The sequence below is a fragment of the Gossypium raimondii genome, chromosome 3, assembly GCF_025698545.1.
Source record: "Gossypium raimondii isolate GPD5lz chromosome 3, ASM2569854v1, whole genome shotgun sequence".
Classification (NCBI taxonomy): domain Eukaryota; kingdom Viridiplantae; phylum Streptophyta; class Magnoliopsida; order Malvales; family Malvaceae; genus Gossypium; species Gossypium raimondii.
This window is the reverse complement of record NC_068567.1, coordinates 476,068-498,961: the sequence shown is the minus strand read 5'-3', so window position 1 is coordinate 498,961 and position 22,894 is coordinate 476,068. Positions and strand designations below refer to the sequence as shown.

General features: G+C 34.9%; 2 protein-coding genes across 2 annotated transcripts; both read right to left on the bottom strand.

Annotated features, from left to right (window-relative positions):
- Positions 1-1,125: 1,125 nt before the first annotated feature.
- On the bottom strand, positions 1,126-12,750 carry LOC105796309 (uncharacterized). The gene is made up of 5 exons (XM_052627836.1): positions 12,514-12,750; positions 11,426-11,603; positions 10,332-10,498; positions 8,023-10,237; positions 1,126-1,855 (listed from the first exon to the last, which is right to left on the bottom strand). Exons 1-5 carry the CDS (start codon positions 12,748-12,750, stop codon positions 1,326-1,328), a joined length of 3,327 nt encoding a protein of 1,108 aa, XP_052483796.1. The 3' UTR covers positions 1,126-1,325.
- A 2,692-nt stretch (positions 12,751-15,442) lies between these two features.
- LOC105796312 (uncharacterized) lies at positions 15,443-18,607 on the bottom strand. Its single transcript, XM_012625950.2, has one exon. The coding sequence runs from the start codon at positions 18,469-18,471 to the stop codon at positions 15,739-15,741; it is 2,733 nt and encodes a 910-aa protein (XP_012481404.2). The 5' UTR covers positions 18,472-18,607; the 3' UTR covers positions 15,443-15,738.
- Between the last annotated feature and the right edge of the window lie 4,287 nt (positions 18,608-22,894).

The following is a 22,894-nucleotide window of genomic DNA, read 5'->3' as shown; positions in this document are numbered from 1 at the left end:
ATGATCTGAAAATCTTAAAACCCGATTTGATTAAAAAATAATCCAACACCATTCTATATGAACTTGAAATGATCAAATCTGAAATCAAAATTGATTTAAACTTGAAACTAACTGGAATCAAAATGATCTGGAAAATTTAAAACCTGATTTGACAAAAAAAGATAATCCAACACCATTCAATATGAGCCCAAAATGATCAAATCCGAAATTGATTTGAACCTGAAACTAACTTGAACCTAACCTGAACCAAAATGATTTAGAAATTTTAATCTCGATTTGACTAAAAAGTTATCCAACATCGTTCAATATGAGCCCGGAATTATCCGAGACCAATGACTTGAACCTAAAATGATTTGAACTTGAAACTAACCCGAACCAAAATGATTCAAAAATTTCAAAACCCGATTTGACTAAAAAAATAACCCAACACCATTCAATATTAGTCTAAAATGATCAATTTTGAAATGATCTGAAATTAAAATTGATTTGAACGTGAAACTAACCCGAATCAAAATAATTCGAATATTTTAATTTTGAGAATTTGAAGAATCTTGGGTTTGGGATTCGGACTGGTTTAAATCTTTTTGTGTTATTGTTATTTCTGATTTAAATTGTTAATTTTTATGGTCAAACTAGGTTAGTCGGATATGGATTCATATTAGTAGGATCAACATTAAATCAATTATCACTATAGCTCATCTGTGACCAGGCCTGTTAGATTTCTTTGCTGTCTTGGTTTTTGTTGGGAACTCGATGAGCCCAATGCACTTACTATAAAAGTCCTACGACCTACAAGTAATGTTACCTAAGACCTAGGACTTTCTAGAGAAGTTGAGCAATCGAATGAGGTGAAACTGGTTCATTGTAGTTCATATGTCCAACTTGCTAATATTCTCACAAAACCTCTTGGAAGAATGAGGTTATAGAGGCTAAGATAAGATATTGGAGTTCACAGCATTATGGCCAAGGAGGAGTGTTGCGAAGTGGTCATTTCTATAGTGGCGAACTCTTCCTATGAAATTGTGAGCTCACCAAAGCTGCAAGCTCCACCAAAGCTGCAAGCTCAGTCTAGTAGCGACTTTTTTTATTATTGTAAGCACAATCACACTCCCAAATTATAAGAAATTCTAAAATCAATAATCAAACCTCACAACTTTCAGCTCCAGATTTTTACATGACATTTATTTAAAAGTCGAAAAAACCAAATTACAGTTACAACAATAACTAATATCACAACTAACCCTGTTTTCCAGTCTTGAGTTTTCCTGCAAATGAAGTGGCAGGTTTCAAATATGATTACATCTGAATTGCCGCTTGTACCACACTCACCAACCCCATAGATAAGTGCCTTCTACACATATCCAGTGGACAATATATTTGCATTCCGACTTTGAGCATTCAAGAGCCACACCTTCACAAGGCTCACCGCATTTATCACAATCTGGGTAGTAATACTTCTTCTTCACAAAGGTGAGTGGATGTGGATGATCATTTCCTTCTTGAATGCTCCCGAGTTTGAGGAATGGATATGGTCCAAGAACACAATTAACATGAGCAGAAGTATCACATGTTGCACAATTATAAAACCAATGATTTGGATCTCGACTTTCTTCACAGATATCACAATGATAATGTTCTGAATAACTGTTATCATCATGATCAGTAAGTGAAAGAAGATGCTCATCGCATTTGTGACGAGCTGTAATTGGAAGTGAAAAACAATCAAGATCTAGCACAAAATTGCAATCCTTACAACAGAATGCCGCCTGTGTAGTCATACCACAAGCATTGCATTTCCCATTGTGCTTTGTGTAGTAAAAGAGGGGGTGTTCATGTTTCAAACATGATCGAGCACCTGGAGTAAGAGCAATCACACATCGGAGACATATTTTTTCCTCACATCCACAACATTCATAAGCAAAGGCATTAGATATGCAATAACATCTTCCACACAGAAAAGCTTTGTCAGAAATAAGGGCTAGAGGCTCTTTGCAACCATGATGCCAAACATTCTTCATCTTAGGTAACTCGGCACACGCTTTATGAAGAAAAAAAGCACATTCTGAACAGTGGTAAAACGGATCCGAGACTGGCAACATACACCCGTCGCAACTATTTTCATATCCTCCAACAAAGGGACCTAACATTAGATTATGCATATGCTTGAAATGCTTTATTTTTGTAGCTTCTCCAGCATCGTTGCTCTCAATAACAATGATGGAACTTTCAATGGGCATCTCAATCTCATCTTCATTTTCTACTATTTCATATGAATCTTTATCCTTCGTTACACACTTCACATGGAATATACCATTGCACTTTGAACAATAGTAACTACCATGCTCTGTATTGACTTCATCATGGCATATTAGGCAATTCAAAACCCTAAAATCTTCTATGTGATGGAAATATGTGTGAAGAAGGCGATGGTCATGCCACTTACTTTTGATAATGCGAGGCAATGAAATGCAATTTTTATGGATTATAATGTTGCATGTACCACATGTATAGGCAACATGATTTCCTTCGGTGCCACACCCATCACATGTGAATGGAACTTGTCTCAACAACAAGGTGAATGGATGTTTATGATTTGTACTATTAATAACTTGTAATGGTGATTGTGATGCACATTCAATGTGAACAATAAACTTACAAGGAGAACAACCATAAACAAATCCTCCTCGCGTTGTTCCCTGGCAGCATATCTTGCAAGAGAGGCGTTCGCTATTAAATTGTAGGACAAGAGGATGCTTGCGATGCCACACATGATTCAATTTGAAAGGAATCTCAGTGCATTTCTCATGTAAGTTAAATCCACGGCAAGGAGAAAAGTGTGTATAATTTGCTAATGGTTCCCGGCACCCAAAGCACTTAGAAACATCTTTAAGTTTTTCATCACCATTTTCAGTGGGAGTCAATGGATGTTGAAGGGCAACATGCTGAAGCTCTTTCAAATTATTCTCAGCAATATTAAATGTAAACAAAGCACATTTAATATGAAAGTCCAAGTCACAAGAAGAGCAGCGATAAACAGACTTGTGACCAGATTTATTGCAAAAATTGCAAATGTACATTCCAGATGAATAAGGTGCATTTTGCATAAGAAGAGGATGGTTGAGATGAAAAGGGTGATTAAGCTCCAAAGGTGCCTTGGCACATACCTTATGAAGATAAAACCCACAGTGCTCCGCACAGCAAAAACATGGAGCAGACACCTTCTCCCCACACCTCCAGCAATCAGTTACACCCCTTTGATTATCCATCAGCTGCTCTTGATTCAACATCAGAAACAGGGGATGTTGGTGCCCGTTAAACAAGGTAAATGGATGTTCATGATTTGTACTCTTAATAACTTGTAATGGTGATTGTGATGCACATTCAATGTGAACAACAAAGTTACAAGGAGAACAACCATAAACAAATCCTCTTCGCCTTCTTACCTGGCAGCATATCTTGCAAGAGAGCGGTTCGCTATAAAATTGTAGAACAAGAGGATGTTCGCGATGGCACTCAAGATTCAGTTTGAAAGGAAGCTCGGCGCATTTGTCATGTAAATTAAACCCACAGTCAGGAGAAAAGTGTGTATACTTTGCTAATGGTTCCCGACACCCAAAGCACTTACTATCATCTTCAAGTTCTTCATCTTGAAGGGCAACATGGTCAAGCTCTTTCAAATTATTCTCAGCAATATTAAATGTAAACAAAGCACATTTAATATGAAAGTCCAATTCGCAAGAGCAGTGATAAATGAATTTCGTACATGTTTTATCACAGAAATCGCAAACACACCTTGTGTAAAAAGATGGTGGCTTTTGCAGAAGAACAAGAGGATGATGAGGATGAAAAGGATGATTAAGCTCCAAAGGTGCGTCGGCACATACCTTGTGAAGATAAAACCCACAGTGCTCCACACAGCAAAAACATGGAGTAGACACCTCCTCCCCGCACCTGGAGCAATGAGTTGCACCACTTTGATTGTGGATCATCTGGTCCTGATTCAAGATAAGAAGCAGGGGATGTTGGTGGCCATAATTGTTAGACTCCTCCATTTCTCCTTCCTCTAAACCCTAAACAGAGGTAAACTCAATTAGCTAGTCAATGCTTTTATTCAAGGTTACACTTGCTTTCCATGGTGGGTTGATATAAATCCTTTGTTGTTTTATTTCGAAATTCCCATATTATATTATACAATACACCATATGTATACGTTTGAATGTATATATATATACACCATAATTTGAGCTCATTTTACATCAAAAATTTTAATGAAATAAGCATTGGTTAACGTTAATTTGACTGATTTCACTATAAAATAATCATTGTAATTAGTGTGGTATTGGGGATGGAGCTGAGTAGCATGTGCTATGTATTTATGTAATATAATATAATATTAAGAGGAGAGACAATAGTTTCAGAAAAACTTGTATTTTCAAATAAGCTTATATCAAGAAACAAAGACAAGCATCCAACAACACCTCTACAATCACACTCTCAAATTATAAAAAATTCTAAAATAATAATCAAACTAAATTACAACTGCAACAACTAATACGGCAAAGATCAAACTCTGTTTTCCTATTTTGAGTTTCCGGCAAATGAAGCCGCAGATTGCAAATATGATTAGAATAAAAGAGAATTTAGCATCTTTCTGCTTAAGAAAAAAAATACTTCACAGCCTCCATGAAATCCTTCCCAGCTATACCCCAAGTAGCTTGAAAAAATTTAGCAGAATATCCATCTGGCCCCAAGGTCTTATTACTACAGAAAAAGAACATACCCTATTATCCAGTGTCAAGAGTATTACTAAAGAAATGTACCAATTCAGTAGAAATAGCCTCAAAAGAATCCAACTTTTGTCCTTGGCTATCAATAAGAACCTGATTGGTGTGTCATTTTAGCCTAAAATACTTGCAAGGAGTCGTTGGCTATTGAATTGCAAAACCAGAGGATGTTGTGTATGGCACATATGACTCGTCTCCAGAGGTAGCTCAGCACATTTCTTATGTAAATTAAATTCACAATCAAGAGAAAAGTATGTATATTTTGTTAATGGTTCTCAACACCCAAAGCAGTTAACATACATAACGCTATTTTTGGTTCAGTTTAGTTATTTATTTTTAAAAAATTGTGATTGATGTAATAGGTTTTTTGTTTGAATTTAGAAATTCGATTTTATCAAATTAAATACAAATTATAAATGATTTCATTTGATTACAAAAATAATCCAACACGGTTAAATATAAGCTCGATATGATCTGAAATCGGATTTTATTTGAACTGGGGATTAACTCGAACGGAAATGATCCAAAAAATTTAAAACCCGATTTGATTAAAAAATAATCCAACACCGTTCTATATGAACCTGAAATGATCAAATCCGAAATCGAAATTGATTTAAACTTGAAACTAACCCGAATCAAAATGATCCGGAAATTTTAAAACCTGATTTGACTAAAAAAGATAATCCAACATTGTCCAATATGGGCCTAAAATGATCAAATCCGAAACTGATTTGAACCTGAAACTAACCTGAACCAAAATGATTTGGAAATTTTAAACTCGATTTGACTAAAAAAATTATCCAACACCGTTCAATATGAGCCCGAAATTATCTGAAACCGAATGACTTGAACCTAAAATGGCTTGAACTTGAAACTAAACCGAACCAAAATGATCCAAAAATTTCAAAACCCGATTTGACTAAAAAAATAATCCAACACCATTCAATATGAGTCTAAAATGATCAAATTTGAAATGATCCGAAATTGACATTGATTTGAACGTGAAACTAACCCGAACTAAAATGATTCGAATATTTTAAATTTGAGAATTTGAAGAATCTTGGGTTTGGGATTCGGACTGGTTTAAATCATTTTGTTTTATTGTTATTTCTGATTCAAATTGTTAACTTTTATGGTCAAGTTAGGTTGGTCAGATATGGATTCGTATTAGTAGGATCAACTTTTGGGTCATTGAGTATATTGATTCGAATCATTTCGAATTTTTATTTGAATTTGACACCTGAGTTTGGATAATTTTGAGATGTTTTTAAAATCATATTTTAATCCCGTGAAATACTCAAATTTTAATTTGATTCCATATCTTAATATTTATTTATTATTTTACTGTTGATTTCTAATTAACACACTCTAAAGATTTGACCATGTAAATTTCATTCAAAAAAATTTATTAATTGCTGCATCATTATGATTTGTTCCATGTAGATTTCATTAATCGGCTTTATATAAAAGAAAAATAATTAAAAACAACATTAAATCAATTATCACTATAGCTCATCTCTGACCAGGCCTGTTAGATTTCTTTGCTGTCTTAGTGTTTGTTGGGAACTCGATGAGCCCAACACAGTCACTATAAAAGACCTAGAACCAACATGTAATGTTACCTAAGACCTAGGACTTTTTAGAGAAGTCGAGCAATCGAATGAGGTGAAGCTGGTTCATTGTAGTTCAGATGTCCAACTTGCTGATATTCTCACAAAACCAAAAGTGTAAGCTCAATTGAAGTTGCAAGCTCATCAAAGTGTGAGCTGTTATATGTTGTTGGCGAACCACCTGACGTATTTTAAGAAAGGTTCGCATATGCTGATGATGATTTTTGTATTAGTCTGCTTGCTAAGATCACTTGTTAGATAAGCAGAGTTTGTGTATTAATGTACAAGTTATGTATTTGTATTTTCAAAGTGTATTAATGGGGTTTGTTGACTTTCTTATGACCACTACACATATATATATTGTATTTCTTGTTGAATGAAAAGCATATGAGAAAATTTGATAGCAGTCAAAAAAATTAAATTCTGATAAGTGTTGTTCTTTGTTTTCTCTGTATTTTGTTCTCTCAACTTCCCTAAAACTCCAACACCATCCCAGACAAGACAGTAAGGAAATTAGGTACAAGGTTGTGATATAAGAGAGTAAAAAAGAGATGGGAAAATAGCTAAAACATTAGGTGTGGGGATTGAAATCCCAAAGTCGAAGCGGGCAGATGGGATCCATGTTTATTGTCATTCTTGGTTAAGCTATTGCAGTGTTTGGGACATAATCACTCCTTCCATTGATTACTGGTTTGAGCTGTTGTGAAATTGTGTGGATGATGACCTTTCTCGGCTTTGCATTTTCTTTTTTGTCTTAATATATATTTTTTATGGAAAAAAGAATACACTAATCCTTCAATTTTATTTGGGACTGTAGTAATTTCAGTTTATCTGTTACAGAAGCACAATCACACTCCCAAATTATAAGAAATTCTAAAATCAACAATCAAACCTCACAAGTTTCAGCTCAGATTTTTACATGACATTTATTTATAACTTAAAAGTCGAAAAACCAAACTACAGTTACAACAATAATTAATATCACAAGTAACAAGGCAAACATCAAACCCAACCCTGTTTTCCAAGTCTTGAGTTTTCCTGCAAATGAAGTGGCAGATTTCAAATATGATTTTATCTGAATTACCACTTGTACCACGCCCAAAATCTCCATAGATGAAAGGGTACTACACAATTCCAATGGACAATATATTTGCACTCTGACTTTGAGCATTCAAGAGCCACATCTACACAAGGCTTACCACATTTATCACAATATGGGTAGTAATACTTCTTCTTCACAATGGTGAGTGGGTGTGGATGATCATTTTCTTCATAAAGGCTCCTGAGTTTGAGGAATGGATATTGTCCAAGTACACAATAAACATGAGTAGAAGTATCACATATTGAACAATTATAAAACCAATGATTTGGATCTCGACTTTCTTCACAGATATCACAATGATGATGTTCTGAATAACTGTTATCATCATGATCAGTGAGTGAAAGAAGATGCTCATCGCATTTGTGACGAGCTGTAATTGGAAGTGAAAAACAACGAAGATGTAGCACAAAATTGCAATCCTTACAACAGAATGCCGCCTGTGTAGTCCTACCACAAGCATTGCATTTCCCATTGTGCTTTGTGTAGTAAAAGAGGGGGTGTTCATGTTTCAAACATGTTCGAGCACCAGGAGTAAGAGCAATCACACATCGGAGACATATTTTTTCTTCACATCCACAACATTCATAGGCAAAGGCATTAGATATGTACCAACATCGTTGACACTGAAAAGCTTCGTCAGAAATAAGGGCTAGAGGCTCTTTGCAATCATGATGCCAAACATTCTTCATCTTAGGTAACTCAGCACACGCTTTATGAAGAAAAAAAGCACATTCTGAGCAGTAGTAAAACGGATCCGAGATTGGCAACATACACCCGTCGCAACTATTTTCATATCCTCCAACAAAGGGACCTAACATTAGATTATGCATATGCTTGAAATGCTTTATTTTTGTAGCTTCTCCAGCATCGTTGCTCTCAATAACAATGATGGAACTTTCAATGGGCATCTCAATCTCATCTTCATTTTCTACTATTTCATATGAATCTTTATCCTTCATTACACACTTCACATGGAATATACCATTGCACTTTGAACAATAGTAACTACCGTGCTCTGTATTGACTTCATCATGGCATCTTAGGCAATTCAAAACCCTAAAATCTTCTATGTGATGGAAATATGTGTGAAGAAGGCGATGGTCATGCCACTTACTTTTGATAATGCGAGGCAATGAAATGCAATTTTTATGGATTATAATGTTGCATGTACCACATGTATAGGCAACATGATTTCCTTCAGTGCCACACCCATCACATGTGAATGGAACTTGTCTTAACAACAAGGTGAATGGATGTTCATGATTTGTACTATTAATAACTTGTAATGGTGATTGCGATGCACATTCAATGTGAACAACAAACTTACAAGGAGAACAACCATAAACAAATCCTCTTCGCATTGTTACCTGGCAGCATATCTTCCAAGAGAGGCGTTCGCTATTAAATTGTAGGACAAGAGGATGCTTGCGATGCCACACATGATTCAATTTGAAAGGAATCTCAGTGCATTTCTCATGTAAGTTAAATCCACGGCAAGGAGAAAAGTGTGTATAATTTGCTAATGGTTCCCGGCACCCAAAGCACTTAGAAACATCTTTAAGTTTTTCATCACCATTTTCAGTGGGAATCAATGGATGTTGAAGGACAACATGCTCAAGCTCTTTCAAATTATTCTCAGCAATATTAAATGTAAACAAAGCACATTTAATATGAAAGTCCAATTCACAAGAAGAGCAGCGATAAACAGACTTGTGACCAGATTTATTGCAAAAATTGCAAATGTACATTCCGGATGAATAAGGTGCATTTTGCATAAGAAGAGGATGGTTGAGATGAAAAGGGTGATTAAGCTCCAAAGGTGCCTCGGCACATACCTTATGAAGATAAAACCCACAGTGCTCCGCACAGCAAAAACATGGAGCAGACACCTTCTCCCCACACCTCCAGCAATCAGTTACACCCCTTTGATTATCCATCAGCTGCTCTTGATTCAACATAAGAAACAGGGGATGTTGGTGCCCGTTAAACAAGGTAAATGGATGTTCATGATTTGTACTCTTAATAACTTGTAATGGTGATTGCGATACACATTCAATGTGAACAACAAACTCACAAGGAGAACAACCATAAACAAATCCTCTTCGCGTTCTCACCAGGCAGCATATCTTGCAAGAGAGCCTTTCGCTATTAAATTGTAGAACAAGAGGATGTTCGCGATGGCACTCAAGATTCAGTTTGAAAGGAAGCTCGGCGCATTTGTCATGTAAATTAAATCCACAGTCGGGAGAAAAGTGTGTATACTTTGCTAATGGTTCCCAACACCCAAAGCACTTATTTTCATCTGCAAGTTCTTCATCTTGAAGGGCAACATGCTCAAGCTCTTTCAAATTATTCTCAGCAATATTAAATATTAACAAAGCACATTTAATATGAAAGTCCAATGCGCAAGAGCAGTGATAAATGAAATTCGTACATGGTTCATCACAGAAATCGCAAACACACCCTGAGTAAGAAGATGGTGGCTCTTGCAGAAGAACAAGAGGATGATGGGGATGAAAAGGATGATTAAGCTCCAAAGGTGCGTCGGCACATGCCTTGTGAAGATAAAACCCACAGTGCTCCACACAGCAAAAACATGGAGCAGACACCTCCTCCCCGCACCTGGAGCAATGAGTTACACCACTTTGATTGTGGATCAGCTGGTCTTGATTCAAGATAAGAAGCAGGGGATGTTGGTGGCCATAATTGTTGGACTCCTCCATTTCTCCTTCCTCTAAACCCTAAACAGAGGTAAACTCAATTAGCTAGTCAATGCTTTTATTCAAATAGTATATTAGCCCTAAAAAGAATAGGAATAGCATGCAAAGGGCCTACCTTCTCTGGGCTACCAGCACTTCCAACAACATGGCAACCATGGAGCTTGGCAAATTGCCCCACTAGCTGACCAACTGCACCACATGCTGCTGAAACAAACACATAGTCTCCTTTCTTTGGAGCACAAAGCTCATAGAAACCAATATATGCTGTTATCCCAGGCATACCTATTAACCGTCTTACATTTATTATCGATATTACATAACCGTATTCAACACTCACATGGAGTCTAAGTAACATATTTTATTATATATCAATTCCCTATTTTATGCATTTGTTCTTATATGTTCTTAGATTTCCTTTGGTTACATTTTTTATTAAGTTCGCTATTTTTAAAATCGATGTACCAAACTTATTATCATATGTGTAATGCTATATCACTTATTATTTTCAAATATTACTCACTAAAAATCTAGTTAATAGATTAATGATTGTCATTTGTGTCAAGATTGAAATTTCAAATTGAAAAATATATAGACTTGGAATGATCCAATTAGAAAAATGAACTAAATCTACAACTGCACACATATAGTATAGAACTAGTAATTGAATTTAACTAAACGAATTTAACTACTATTGTTTGGGTCAAGACTAAAGTTTCAAATTTGAAAAGCATTGGAACTAAAATTGATCAAATAAAAGTATATAAGGAGTAAATTCATAACTTTAACAAAGTATAGGGACTAATAGTAGAATTTAACCATTTCATTCCATGATTTGGGTCAAATTATGGTTTTGATCCTTCTACTATGCTCAAATTGTAAATTTAACCCTCATACTTTAATTTAACACAGTTTAGCATTTCTATTTTTGGTGTCATTGATTAGGTCAAATACTTATCTATTCTGATTAAAATGTTGCTGACATGGCTTTTCTCTTCTTAAAAACACCCTCCAACTCATCATACTATCGTGAACCTTTTATTTGTTGGAAGGATTATTGTTAAGGAAAAATCAATATCAACGATTTAACATGAACAATTAATGATTTTAAGTATTTTGACTAACTAATGACATTATAACACGATATAGATAGAAGAGAACAATTCAATCCCGAACAACCTTAACCTAAGATAGAAGAGAATTGATAGTTACCAAGAATTCCAGCATAGTAGGAAAGAGGTACATCGGTGTGTTGGATTTTAAAGAAATTTTTAGGGTCTGAAATTAGACTATACTCTTCCCAACCAGTTATTCCCCACACCAAATCATCCTTTGCAAAGCCAGGATGTGCTGAATCCAAAACTTTTGCCACTCCATATCCAGTTATAGGCTGCAAATTCGAGCTAAAATTAGTCTGTGTATCCAAATTACTAATAATATGCATACCGGCGCTATCGATGATTACATATCATTAAAAATGAAGTTAAATAAATTTAATTTTAAAAAAATTTGATGAAGTGTTATTATTTGGTTCACTTATTGCAATGAAATTAAAGAACCTAGTGTAAAAAGAATATTGTGTGTTGGCCGATGGATAAAGTGTTCATCGTCCCAGGTGTGTCTTCGGTTCGAGTTGTGCTAGTCACGTTGCTGTTAAAAGATAAAATTATCACTATATTAATTTATAATTTTATAAATTTCCAAGGAGTCTAAAAGTAATTTAATTAGTGTCTGCTTTAAGAGGCCGAAGTTAAGTTAAATATATTTATAAGAGTTAAAATGAAGTTTCACATAGAAATAAACCAAAATTCTAGCATTTTTGGAGGGCCAAACTATATATTAACTTACGATTTTATAAATTTGAGGAGTCTAAAGCAACAATTTCTTATTTTAGGGATGGGAGAGCCCTGCGTGCCCCTCATTGGACTCTAAATTATTGTGAAAGCTCTTCCAGCATTTATTTTCTATATTCCAAATAATCGATACTCGACGCAATGTTATAAATATCCATCGCTAATAATGAAAAGGTGATAGAAATTTATGAGGCTTAATTAGTTTCTACACTTACTGAAACAATCTCGGATCTTTGATAATGTAGTTGAGAATTTGTAGGCTAAATTCAAACAAAAATCAAATCACATTTCACTTTTTAAGATCATCCAATGGTTCATTTTAACGGATGTTGAAATTCAAATATCAAATTTTGATTTTTCAATACGGTAAACAAAAAGCATATCAAAACACAATAAAACTTGATTACGATAACGATGATGAAGATGAAAGGAAGTGAATAAAATTACCGAACCGAGGACGTAAGGATCTGTTAATTGTCGTTCGAGCTTCATCATTTTGAAGATCATGTAGGGATCGCATGAGAGATAAAGATTCTTGAGGATGATGGAATTAGAATCCTTTGGTACTTTGAGTTTGATGGTTCCGGCTGTCAAATGCATATCGGTTTCTTGTGGTGAACCAGATACATAGTGTTTCAGTACCACCTTCATGTTGCTTGCTTCATCCATGCCACCCGTCGCCATTTTCCTTGGTAATGAATACTATGGAGAGATCTAGATTTACAAAGTGGCTAGTAATTTATAGGAGAGATATTTGGGGTTGATTTCAATTCGGTTCAGTTATTTATTTTTAAAAAAATTGTGATTGGTGTGATAGGTTAAATTTGATTTGAATTTAAAAATTCGATTTTATCAAATTGAATACAAATTATATATGGTTTGATTTGATTAAAAAAATTAATCCAACACGGTTAAATATGAGCTCAAAATGAACTGAAATCGAATTTGATTTGAACCGGGAATTAACTCGAACGAAAATGATCTGAAAATCTTAAAACCCGATTTGATTAAAAAATAATCCAACACCATTCTATATGAACTTGAAATGATCAAATCTGAAATCAAAATTGATTTAAACTTGAAACTAACTGGAATCAAAATGATCTGGAAAATTTAAAACCTGATTTGACAAAAAAAGATAATCCAACACCATTCAATATGAGCCCAAAATGATCAAATCCGAAATTGATTTGAACCGAAACTAACTTGAACCTAACCTGAACCAAAATGATTTAGAAATTTTAATCTCGATTTGACTAAAAAGTTATCCAACATCGTTCAATATGAGCCCGGAATTATCCGAGACCAATGACTTGAACCTAAAATGATTTGAACTTGAAACTAACCCGAACCAAAATGATTCAAAAATTTCAAAACCCGATTTGACTAAAAAAATAACCCAACACCATTCAATATTAGTCTAAAATGATCAATTTTGAAATGATCTGAAATTAAAATTGATTTGAACGTGAAACTAACCCGAATCAAAATAATTCGAATATTTTAATTTTGAGAATTTGAAGAATCTTGGGTTTGGGATTCGGACTGGTTTAAATCTTTTTGTGTTATTGTTATTTCTGATTTAAATTGTTAATTTTTATGGTCAAACTAGGTTAGTCGGATATGGATTCATATTAGTAGGATCAACATTAAATCAATTATCACTATAGCTCATCTGTGACCAGGCCTGTTAGATTTCTTTGCTGTCTTGGTTTTTGTTGGGAACTCGATGAGCCCAATGCACTTACTATAAAAGTCCTACGACCTACAAGTAATGTTACCTAAGACCTAGGACTTTCTAGAGAAGTTGAGCAATCGAATGAGGTGAAACTGGTTCATTGTAGTTCATATGTCCAACTTGCTAATATTCTCACAAAACCTCTTGGAAGAATGAGGTTATAGAGGCTAAGATAAGATATTGGAGTTCACAGCATTATGGCCAAGGAGGAGTGTTGCGAAGTGGTCATTTCTGTAGTGGCGAACTCTTCCTATGAAATTGTGAGCTCACCAAAGCTGCAAGCTCCACCAAAGCTGCAAGCTCAGTCTAGTAGCGAGCTCATCAGAGTGTGGGCTTATGTGTTGTTGGCGAACCACTTGATGTATTTGAAGAAAGGTTCGCATATGCTGCTGATGATTTTTGTATTAGTCTGCTTGCTAAGGTCACTTGTTAGATAAGCAGAATTAGTGATGATTTGATGTTTATGTACAAGCTATGTATTTGTATTTTCAAAGTGTATTAGTGAGGTTTGTTGACTTTCTTGTAACCACTACACCCGTGTATATATATTGTATTTCTTGTTGAATGAAAATTTGATAGCAGTCAAAAAATTTCTGCTGAGTATTTTTCTTTGTTTTCTCTGTATTTTGTTCTCTCAACTTCTCTAAACTCCAACCCCATCCCAGACAAGACAAGACAAGCAAGGAAATTAGATACGAGGTTGTGATATAAGAGAGTGAAAAAGAGATGGAAAAATAGCTAAAACATTAGGTGTGGGGAATGGAATCCCAAAGTTTGTTTAATCAGTTTTTTAATCAATTTCTGCAATAATATTTTAATATGCGAAATATATCATTAAAAGACATGTTTGGTTTTTTGAAGGCGACAGGTCCTTCTTACTTTATCTAATACATTGAGCTAAACGTTAAACCTAATTTTATTGCAGCAACAGAGAAATAATTTCAGAAAAAGCTTATATAAGGAAACCAAGAAATTCTAAAACTTAAAAAGTACAATCAATAGTCAAACCTCACAACTTTCAGCTCCAGATTTTTACATGACATTTATTTAAAACTTAAAAAGTCAGAAAAACCAAATTACAGTTGCAACAATAACTAATATCACAAGTAGCCCTGTTTTCCAGCCTTGAGTTTTCCTGCAAATGAAGTGGCAGATTTCAAATATGATTACATCTGAATTACCACTTGTACCACGCCCAATAACTCCGTAGATGAACAGGTGTTACACAATACCAGTGGACAATATATTTGCACTCCGACTTTGAGCATTCAAGAGCCACATCTACACAAGGCTCACCGCATTTATCACAATCTGAGTAGTAATACTTCTTCTTCACAATGGTGAGTGGGTGTGGATGATCATTTTCTTCATAAAGGCTCTTGAGTTTGAGGAATAAATAATTTCCAAGAACACAACAAACATGAGCAGAAGTATCACATGTTGAATCCCAAAGTCGAAGCGGGCAGATGGGATCCATGTTTATTGTCATTCTTGGTTAAGCTATTGCAGTGTTTGGGCCATAATCACTCCTTCCATTGATTACTGGTTTGAGCTGTTGTGAAATTGTGTGGATGATGACCTTTCTCGGCTTTGCATTTTCTTTTTTGTCTTAATATATATTTTTTATGGAAAAAAGAATACACTAATCCTTCAATTTTATTTGGAACTGTAGTAATTTCAGTTTATCTGTTACAGACGCACAATCACACTCCCAAATTATAAGAAATTCTAAAATCAACAATCAAACCTCACAAGTTTCAGCTCAGATTTTTACATGACATTTATTTATAACTTAAAAAGTCGAAAAAACCAAATTACAGTTACAACAATAACTACTATCACAAGTAACATGACAAAGATCAAACCCTGTTTTCCAGTCTTGAGTTTTCCTGCAAATGAAGTGGCAGATTTCAAATATGATTACATCTGAATTACTACTCGAACAGCCCCCAAAAACTCCGTAGACTATAGGGTACCACACAATCCCAGTGGACAATATATTTGCACTCCGACTTTGAGCATTCAAGAGCCACATCTACACAAGCCCTACCACATTTATCACAATCTGGGTAGTAATACTTCTTCTTCACAATGGTGAGTGGGTGTGGATGATCATTTCCTTCATGAATGCTCCCGAGTTTGAGGAATGGATATGGTCCAAGAACACAATTAACATGAGCAGAAGTATCACATGTTGAACAATTATAAAACCAATGATTTGGATCTCGACTTTCTTCACAGATATCACAATAATGATTTTCTGAATAACAGTTATCATCATGATCAGTGAGTGAAAGAAGATGCTCATCGCATTTGTGACGAGCTATAATTGGAAGTGAAAAACAACGAAGATGTAGCACAAAATTGCAATCCTTACAACAGAATGCCGACTGTGTAGTCCTACCACAAGCATTGCATTTCCCATTGTGCTTTGTGTAGTAAAAGATGGGGTGTTCATGTTTCAAACAAGTTCGAGCACCAGGAGTAAGAGCAATCACACATCGGAGACATATTTTTTCCTCACATCCACAACATTCATAACCAAAGGCATTAGATATGCCCCAACATCGTCGACAATAAAAAGCTTTGTCAGAAATAAGGGCTAGAGGCTCTTTGCAATCATGATACCAAACATTCTTCATCTTAGGTAACTCGGCACACGCTTTATGAAGAAAAAAAGCACATTCTGAACAGTAGTAAAACGGATCCGAGATTGGCAACATACACCCGTCGCAACTATTTTCATATCCTCCAACAAAGGGACCTAACATTAGATTATGCATATGCTTGAAATGATTTATTTTTGTAGCTTCTCCAGCATCGTTGCTCTCAATAACAATGATGGAACTTTCAATGGGCATCTCAATCTCATCTTCATTTTCTACTATTTCATATGAATCTTTATCCTTCATTACACACTTCACATGGAATATACCGTTGCACTTTGAACAATAGTAACTACCATGCTCTGTATTGACTTCATCATGGCATATTAGGCAATTCAAAACCCTAAAATCTTCTATGTGATGGAAATATGTGTGAACAAGGCGATGGTCATGCCACTTACTTTTGATAATGCGAGGCAATGAAATGCAATTTTTATGGATTGTAATGTTGCATGTACCACATGTATAGGCAACATGATTTCCTTCAGTGCCACACCCATCACATGTGAATGGAACTTGTCTCAACGACAAGGTGAATGGATGTTCATGATTTGTACTCTTAATAACTTGTAATGGTGATTGTGATGCACATTCAATGTGAACAACAAACTTACAAGGAGAACATCCATAAACAAATCCTCTTCGCCTTGTTACCTGGCAGCATATCTTGCAAGAGAGCCGTTCGCTATTAAATTGTAGGACAAGAGGATGCTTACGATGACACACATGCTTCAATTTGAAAGGAATCTCAGTGCATTTCTCATGTAAGTTAAACCCACGGCAAGGAGAAAAGTGTGTATAATTTGCTAATGGTTCCCGGCACCCAAAGCACTTAGAAACATCTTTAAGTTTTTCACCACCATTTTCAGTGGGAATCAATGGATGTTGAAGGGCAACATGCTCAAGCTCTTTCAAATTATTCTCAGCAATATTAAATGTAAACAAAGCACATTTAATATGAAAGTCCAATTCACAAGAAGAGCAGCGATAAACAGACTTGTGACCAGATTTATTGCAAAAATTGCAAATGTACATTCCAGATGAATACGGTGCATTTTGCATAAGAAGAGGATGGTTGAGATGAAAAGGATGATTAAGCTCCAAAGGTGCCTCGGCACATACCTTATGAAGATAAAACCCACAGTGCTCCGCACAGCAAAAACATGGAGCAGACGCCTTCTCCCCACATCTCGAGCAATCAGTTACACCCCTTTGATTATCCATCAGCTGCTCTTGATTCAACATAAGAAACAGGGGATGTTGGTGCCCGTTAAACAAGGTAAATGGATGTTCATGACTTGTACTCTTAATAACTTGTAATGGTGATTGTGATGCACATTCAATGTGAACAACAAACTCACAAGGAGAACAACCATAAAAAAATCCTAGAGCTTGTTGATTGCTTTTTCTGCATATCTTGCAAGAGAGCCGTTGGCTATTAAATTGTAGAACAAGAGGATGTTCGCGATGGCACTCAAGATTCAGTTTGAAGGGAAGCTCAGCGCATTTGTCATGTAAATTAAATCCACAGTCAGGAGAAAAGTGTGTATACTTTGCTAATGGTTCCCAACACCCAAAGCACTTACTATCATCTTCAAGTTCTTCATCTTGAAGGGAAACATGCTCAAGCTCTTTCAAATTATTCTCAGCAATATTAAATGTAAACAAAGCACATTTAATATGAAAGTCAAAATCGCAAGAGCAGTGATAAACAAACTCATTACCGTATTTACCGCAAAAATTGCAATAATACCCTCCAGATGGATAAGGTGGATTTTGCATAAGAAGAAGAGGATGATCAGAATGAAAAGGGTGATTAAGCTCCAAAGGCGCCTCAGCACATACCTTGTGAAGGTAAAACCCACAATCCTGGGCACAGCTAAAACATGGAGTTGACACCTTCTCGCGACACCTTGAGCACTTAGCTACATTCAGCTGCTGATCTTCATTCAAGATAAGAAGCAGGGGATGTTGGTGGCCATAATTGTTAGACCCCACCATTTTTGCTTCCCCAAGCAATATAAATAAAGGAAAAAGCTTGATTTTGGGAGCAAAGTGTCAATGGGAAAACAATAATACAAGTGAAGACAGATAATGACTCAGGAAGAGGCAGAGGCAGAGGGTCGCTGATAGTTTGCTGCCCCTAAAACATAAAGAGCAGGGCACACATAAACAAGTGGGCTCCCAGAACCCACGGCCCAATATTTGTAAATAACATTTTCATGTTTGCCGATTCTGAGATTTGAATTTCTTTTCCAACTTAAAACATGCTTCCCTTACATTTCAACTTCAAATAGGAAACCTAGTTTGGATAATAAATACAATCAGCATTACTCTGTGTTCTCCGGCAAAGAAAAGTGGTGATTCTGGAGTATAGTCACCACAGCGCCACCTTAGTCCTCCCAATCTGAAGAAGAGAACTTGTTATCATGGACAATGAAGTTGCATCTAGTACATTCGACAGCCAAATCCAAATAGGGCTTACCACATTTACTACAATTTGGATAGTAATAAATTTTCTTAACAACAATGATAGGGTGCTCATGAATGTAATGTGCTTCAATGAGACTCCCGAGTTTGAGGAATGGAAGTGTTCACCAAGGACCAGGGGCAAAGGCAGAATTTCCTTTTAGAGGATCAGAAATTAAATTTAATTTTTTACGATAGTAAAAATGTAATTTCACTATTTGAATAGTCTATATCATTATGGCTTTTAAATGATTAAATCAAATTTTTATTATTATTAGGGAACCAAAGTATAATTCCACTTTTATTAATTTAAAATTTAAAAAATTTAAAGTAACTACACAACCATAAGCAATTCAAACCACACAAGTTTCAACCCAATCAATTGGCTAAATTACATTATTTCAACTTACGACTAAAATGTTAATTAAAAGTCTCTACCTATCAAGCATGCATATACAGAGCCATATGGTTTCACACATTTCCAGTGAACGAGATAGTTGCACTCTTGTTCCGCACATTCAAGAGCGAGCTCTTCACAGGGTTCTCCACATTTAGTGCATTCAGGGTAGTAATTTATCTTCTTCACAAATGTGAGAGGGTGCGGATGATCCCCTTCTTTGATGCTGTGTCACAAGTTGTGCAATGATAAAACCAGCTCTTCGGATCTCTTTTTCGCTCACAAATGTTACAGTAATGATGTTCTGAATAATCATTTATCTCGTGATAACTGAGTGCAAGAAGATGCTCATAACATTTGTGTCTGGCTCTAGGTAGTAGTAGCATACAGTAAGGATCTACAGAATAATTGCAATCCTTGCAGTTGAATGCCACTTTTATATCCTCACCACAAGCACAACACTGCCCGTAAAAATCATAATAGAAAAGAAGGGGATGTTCATGTCCTGGACATGTTAGAGCATCGGGACATTTGTAGGCAAAGCCATTAGAAAGGAAACAACAAATTTCACATTTGAAAATGTTGTCTGAAGTTTCTAATTTGGCATCCATGATGCCAAACAGGCTTCATCTTTGGTAGTTCAGCACAAGCTTTATGAAGAAAGAATTGACACTGAAAGCAATAGTAGAATGAAGCCGAGATTAGCAACATGCACCCATCACAACATTTATCACCATATGCTTGAAGTGCTCTATTATTGTGGCTTCTCCTGCATCATTCCTCTCTAGAACATTAGTGATGGAGTTCAAAGATATATCAAGACACTTTTCATCTTCATTTTCTGGTGAAACAACATAAAAAAAAAAATAGATATATCACATTCACTCCTACTTTGTATTTTACATTCCTTTAAACTTCGTTTTAAGGAAGGATCAAAGGGTTATTTGTTTATAATCGAAACGAAGGCGGAAGAGACAATTACAGAGCATAAATGACAAATGAACCACCAATTTATTTGACAACTAAATTATTAATTTAAATGTGCACTAAGAATGGGTTCAAAATCATTCCTAAAAGCTCTTCTCTGTCAAATAATTTAACCAATAATAGAAACAATTATATATAAAGATAAATATCTCGATTTGATTTGATTCCAATCAAATTGATCTAAAGGCTCCTTTAATGCAAATTTATATATTTATTTATAGAAATTTCTAAAATTCCTCCATACTTAATGCCTATAAAAACTTAAAAATACAGCAAAATTTTTTAAAGACACAACGAATTTTTTCCTCCAAATTTTCAAACGTTTCGATAATAGAAGAAGACAATGTTTGTTCTTGATCATTGCATTGGTACTACTATCGCGATCATTTTGTTGTTGTATCTTAGGAGACATACGATCAACGTTTCTTCAAGTAGCATATGAGTGGCCGAATTTATCCTAAAGAAACTGTGAAAACAGACCTCAAGATCTAGTAAAACTCGATTCTCTTAATTGTTTTTCCAGATTTAATGTTTTAAATAGATATAAATATTTATTTAATTTATTTTGTTTAAATCTATTGTTTTCTACATAAATATAAATATTTATATAATATTTATTTATAATATTTATAATATTTATTTATTTGTAATTATCCCATTGATCAAAAAATGATAATAATTTACCCAAACGATTATCATATTAGGTTGGTTACGTGTGGAGGTGCTCATGGGCTGGGCCAAAATTTTGGCCCGTGTCCTAGGCTCGAGCCCAGCCCGGCCTGGCCCGAAATATGGGTCTGAAATTTTGTCCAGGCTTGGCCCGGGTAAAAATTCCTAAGTCCGGTCTCGGCCCGGCCTATTTTTTTAATAAAACACCAAAAAATTATTTTTAAAATAAAAAACAAAAAAAGTATTTTAAAAATATTTTAAAAATATTTTAAAATTAAAAAAATAAAAATATATATTTATTATATTCGGCCCGGGCCAAAAAAGTAGTGCCCGAGGCCTGGCCCATTTTCTAAACGGACTCCGTTTTTTTACCCAAACCTATATTTCGGTCCTATATTTTTACCCGAATCCTCTCATGCTTCGAGCGGACACCTCTAGCTACGTGTACGCATTGGATATTGATTTTAAACGAGTTTCTTGAAAAAAAAGATTGTACGGTCGAAATTGATTGGACTTTAAATATCCTTTTCAAGTTTTCAGCCTCACAATACAAACGGTATACGCAATCAAACTAAAATGGAAATTTAAAAGGTAAAATTCTGATTTTAGTCCCTATCTTATAATCAAATATGAGATTTATTTTTCATATTTTAATTTTTCATAATATAGTCATCTATATTTATAATGTCACTAGTTAATCTAATAGTAATATTTTTATTAAAATATTGGTGAGGATTTTCTAAAAAATATTTATTCAATTCATCCTTCAACATGATTTTTTCAAGGGATATTTTTAAGAAAAATCAAATCTGCATTTTAATTAGAATAGTTAGGTTAAATTCTGCTAGAACGATTAAAAATAATAAGATTTTTTTTATTTTGTGCAAATAACAAACTACATTACATTACACATTTGATAATATGTTTGCCATATAAACTTTAGAAAATATCATAATTTAGTAAATACCATTTTGATTAGGATTGAAATTTCAAAGTTCAAACAGCACGAAAGTACAGAGACCAATAGTATATAGTTAACTATTTTAACTAACTAATAAGATTACGAAGATTAAATTATACCAAATTAAAATACATAGATTAATTTTCAAAATTGAAAATAATAGAAGGACCAAAACCACAATTTGGCCAATTTTAGACCCACCTGATAATAGAGAGAAGTTCAGCTTATTTCAGAACGTGATCTTCACCATAGAGAAAAAAACAAAAGCACCAAGCAAAACAACAATGGCGGATGGTAGTGAGAAATGCAGTGGTGAGCAACAAAAAGGTGATATTCAAGGATTATGTTTCCGGGTTTCCAAAAGAATCAGACATGGTGGTCATCGTCGACGAGAATCTAAAACTGAAGGTCACCGGAGATTCCAAAGACATTCTCGTGAAGAATCTTTACTTACCATGTGATCCTTATATGCGTCTTTTGATGACGGGCCGAAGTTCAGAAATCTTCGGCCCATACACTCCAGGCGCTATAAGTTACGGATTCATTCAACTACAGTTATAAAATGTTCATTGAACTATTCGAAAGTTTTTATTTAAGTTACTGGACGGTGCAAACAGAGAAGATCATACATTATAAAATGGACAGAATTAATTAGTTTGGATTCAATAATAATGGACAGTGCTGTTACTTTTTCAATTTCAGTTTCCAAGTACTAGTTGATAAAAATCAACGAGTTGTAATCGGAGTTGGTGAAGTTACATTAAGCTTGTATTGAAGCTTACTTATATAAACCGAATTGTATTGAAATTGGATGGAAGGATAGAGTTTTGATCCAATTTCTTTTTGTTGTAAAAAACATTGAATTCTGTAAGTTTGAGAGGTTAGCTTTGATTTGCAATCTGAAAACAAGCAACAACATTGATCTCCTAGGGGTAGGTGAT

Bases quoted from the DNA above. Each gene is read 5' to 3' on its own strand.
- LOC105796309 (XM_052627836.1), bottom strand. From the start codon at position 12,750: ATGGCGACGGGTGGCATGGATGAAGCAAGCAACATGAAGGTGGTACTG. The intron at 10,499-11,425 runs GTAACTATCAAT...GACGGTTAATAG, and splicing joins CTACTATGCTGGAATTCTTG to GTATGCCTGGGATAACAGCA. The intron at 1,856-8,022 runs GTGCTCGAACAT...CTCTTACTCCAG, and splicing joins TGTGATTGCTCTTACTCCTG to GTGCTCGATCATGTTTGAAA.
- LOC105796312 (XM_012625950.2), bottom strand. From the start codon at position 18,471: ATGGTGGGGTCTAACAATTATGGCCACCAACATCCCCTGCTTCTTATC.